This window comes from Coregonus clupeaformis, unplaced genomic scaffold (genome assembly GCF_020615455.1).
Source record: "Coregonus clupeaformis isolate EN_2021a unplaced genomic scaffold, ASM2061545v1 scaf0612, whole genome shotgun sequence".
NCBI lineage: Eukaryota > Metazoa > Chordata > Actinopteri > Salmoniformes > Salmonidae > Coregonus > Coregonus clupeaformis.
In genome coordinates, this window is record NW_025534067.1 from 146,363 (window position 1) to 150,000 (window position 3,638).

Sequence of the window (3,638 nt, forward strand, 5' to 3'; positions counted from 1 at the left end):
CTGTATAACCTTCCCTTGGGGTAGACAGCTCCAGGGAACAGGTTGATGGCACAATCATATGGTCGGTGGGGAGGGAGTGACAGAGCCTTCTGCTTACTGAACACTTCCCCAAATCGTGATATGTCTCGGGAACCAGGGACAAATCTGGGGGTTTAGCCTCAATCACCTGACTGGGAACCGAATGGGGACAGGCAGTCTTGAGACAGTTAGCATGACAATCAAGGCTCCAACTCGTTACCTTGCCCGTCACCCAATCGAACGTGGGATTGTGTTCCTTCAGCCAGGGGTATCCAAGGACCAGAGGAACATGGGAAGACGGCAGAATGAAGAATGAAATCATCTCAGAATGATTCCCCGACAACAGCATCTTAACCGGTTCAGTCCTCATCGTGATACGTGCCAGACTACTGCCGTCCAGAGTGGTAGCTTCAATGGCTTCCGGCAATTGCTCCTTGGAAAGCCCCAGCTGTTCCACCAACTCGGCATCAAGAAAGCTTCCATCGGCACCTGAATCGATAAAGCGTTAATCGCTAAGCTCTGATTCCTGTTCATAAGGGTAGCCGGGAAACGGGGGTCTGACAGAGGTATTGAGAGGTCGAAACTGGCTCGCTAAAAGTCCTCCCAACTTTAGCGAGCCGCGCAGTTTGACGACCGCCGGGAACCAGTGGCGAGGTAATGTCCCGAACCACCACAGTAGAGGCAACAGTTAGTCCCACGTCTGTGTTGGCGCTCCTCCTTGGTTAACCCGTGCCGCCCCCACTTGCATGGGTTCAGAATCGGGAGACAGGACCTCTCCACTAATCCTGTGTGGTGGACGATGATCGACGTATTCTGGTCCAATCCCCGACCCGACTGGAACCTGAGAAGCTGATCGGTTGGGACGGGACCCATTGCTTCTCCCTCCTTCGCTCTCGGACTCGATTATCCACCCGAATAGACAAGGCTACCAAGCTGTCCAGGTCACTAGGCTCCGGATAGGAGATCAACTCATCCTTGAGCTGCTCCGACAGACCCTGGTAAAAGGCCGCTTGCAGAGACTCCTCATTCCACCCACTCTCCACAGCCAACGTCTTGAACTCGATCACGAAGTCGGCCACGCTACGAGTTCCTTGGCGAAGCGAAAACAGGCGCCTAGCTGCGTCCCTCCCTCGGACGGAATGGTCGAAGAGCTTCCTCATCTCGGCCGTGAACCCCTGGTATGAAGCCATGCAGGGATCCTGTCGTTCCCAAACGGCTGAAGCCCACTCCAGCGCTCGACCACGCAGCAACTCAATCACAAAGGCTATCCTAGCCTTGTCTGTGGCATAAGAGTAGGGCTGTAGATCGAACACTAATCCACACTGCATAAGGAAGGAACGGCATCTTCCCAGCTCCCCCTCATATTTATCCGGCGTCGGAACCTTGGGCTCACGGAAGGACACAGCTCCAGAAGCGGCAGGCGAGATGGGTGAAACCGGTAGTGGATCCTCCACCGGAAACTTGCGCTGGTTCTGGACCTCCATCAGACCGGTAGAAAGGTTCGAACTGACAACGCGATCTCCTGTAGTACCGTGCTATGATGGCCCAACATCTTCTCCTGATGGGTAATGGCATGGCGAACAGAGTCCAGGTCCGCTGGGTTCATTACTGGCCGGATCGTTCTGTCACGGTTTACTAAGCCAGAACCCAGAAGCAGACCAGGACAAGGTAAGTGGTGTCAAAGGTGAGTGTTTATTTAACTGATCCACGAGTGCTGCTGAATAATCCAGGGAACAGAGCGGGCGGCGTGGATGAGTTGTTGAGGGTGCAGTAGTTGGTCCAATGATGGCTCGGCAGCCGCCGACCATCAGGCAGAGGTTGGGTGAAGGTTCCGGACGAGTGACTGCAGGGAGAACAAAACGGAGGTAAGCATACAACAAGCAAACAAGGTGCAAAACAACAAAACTAATGCTCTAAGCTCTAAGACTGATCCGCTGATAAACATACTGTTCATGGCTAATGATCCGGCAGGGAATGGATGTTAGGCCAGAGCCTAAGAAGGGTGATGATCAGGACCAGGTGTGCAGATTGCTGATGGGATGCAGGTGCGGAAATCAAGAGAGCTCCCGCCTAGCAACGTTGCCCGGCAACCAGGCAGGGAGCGTTCCAGAACCCTCGGGAAACTGGAGATCACGAGCAGAAAAACTAGTACACAGACAGGACCCGACTCAGACTGCCGGGATCGTTACAATCAATATGAATACAGTACATGGTCCCCTTCATATCTTAAACGGGAAATTTTAACAATAAATCTTATGTCAAATTCCATTGTAACTAATTGCCATGGGAAAGCAGTCAAGTCAGCCATCCCATTGATAAATTCATCAAAAACAGTCAAAGGACAGAACATTTGAAATGTATTTGTACAGTAGAGTATCCCAGTAGTGGACTTTATTACTTAAAGCCATAGTGTACATTTTTGTAACAGGTATGGAATTGACTGAATGATGAATTGATTTAATGGTAAAAGACTGAATTTGACTGTGAGCTGACAGCAAGGGAGGAGTTGGAGGTGTGTTTTAGTGGGAGGAGTGTGTTGTGGAAATAGAATGTATTTGACTAGAGGCTGACAGCATGGGAGGGGTGGAGGGAGTGGTCTCAGATGTGTTTATAAGCAGCAACTAAGCAGCCTGGAGCATTGTACTTTCTGGATAGCTGAAGTGATTGTGTAAAGGTTTTTATTTACTGTTATTTCACTTTTCAATAATATAGATGGCTCCAGTGCGTTCTCTATTTCGTTCATGTCCACTTTGCTTTAAGGTTGTGGTTGGCTTCAGTCAGCACCTTAGGCAAGTACACAACGTTCGGAACACTGAGGAGAGGATTCTCCTTTTTAATTGGCAGTGGGGCCGTGTCAATATCAGGCAGGAGCGGTGTCTAGTGACAGGATGCTCCACCCATGTCAGCAGGCTGGACCGGCATATGGACTCCCATACAGAGCTCAACAGAGCACAGAGGAGACGGGCTTTAGAGGAGGTGAAGAGACGTCTGACAATGGAGAGGCTGGCGGCATTGAGGGCGTCGGTCCCTGCCATCCCAGTGGCCACCGATTTTGATATTGTGGAGACTGCGAGGCAAGAAGAAGAGGAGGATAACTTTTTAGATACTTTTGCAGAGGAAGAGGAGGAAGAGGGCTGCACATATGATTACTGCCACTGCCAAGCACCACTTTTGAGGCTGCAGAAAGCTGTGAAAGAGAGGGATGAGGCCCTGACCAAGAAAAGTGAGACCATCCAATCCATTAGAGAGGACAACCTGAAGCTGATCTCTGAGCTGCATAGAGTGAGGAAGAGGTACCAGCTACTGAAAAGGCAGATGGGGATTCTCAGGGTGAGTCCGGCAAAGGAGAGGTCGGCAAAGAGGTCCCTCAGCTTTCAGGCCGAGGCAGACACAGCCCAAGAGGAGCTGCAGCTGGACCAAGTGACAGGTTCAGGGGACCAGACAGAGGAGGCTACAGCGTCCGGATCTGGCAGCAAACTTATCTTCCCGGGCTCTGCCATTAGTAAGTACTGTTTCTTTAAATAGTGGCAAGTGTTTGTGTTGGAAAGTTTTTTTTTTTTTTTTTAACAGCCTGACTGATTCATGTTGCCTCATGAGATTGTAATTATTGTCTAAAATGT

At 50.6% G+C, this 3,638-nt stretch overlaps 1 protein-coding gene across 1 annotated transcript in view; it reads left to right on the forward strand.

The window, feature by feature from the left end:
• Positions 1–2,912: 2,912 nt before the first annotated feature.
• The window catches only part of LOC123485192, an 867-nt gene continuing 141 nt past the window's right edge, over positions 2,913–3,638 (forward strand). Inside the window, exon 1 of the mRNA XM_045216109.1 lies at positions 2,913–3,520. Coding sequence (XP_045072044.1) covers positions 2,941–3,520 — 580 coding nt within the window. The 5' untranslated portion in view covers positions 2,913–2,940. The remainder of the gene's footprint in view (positions 3,521–3,638) is intronic.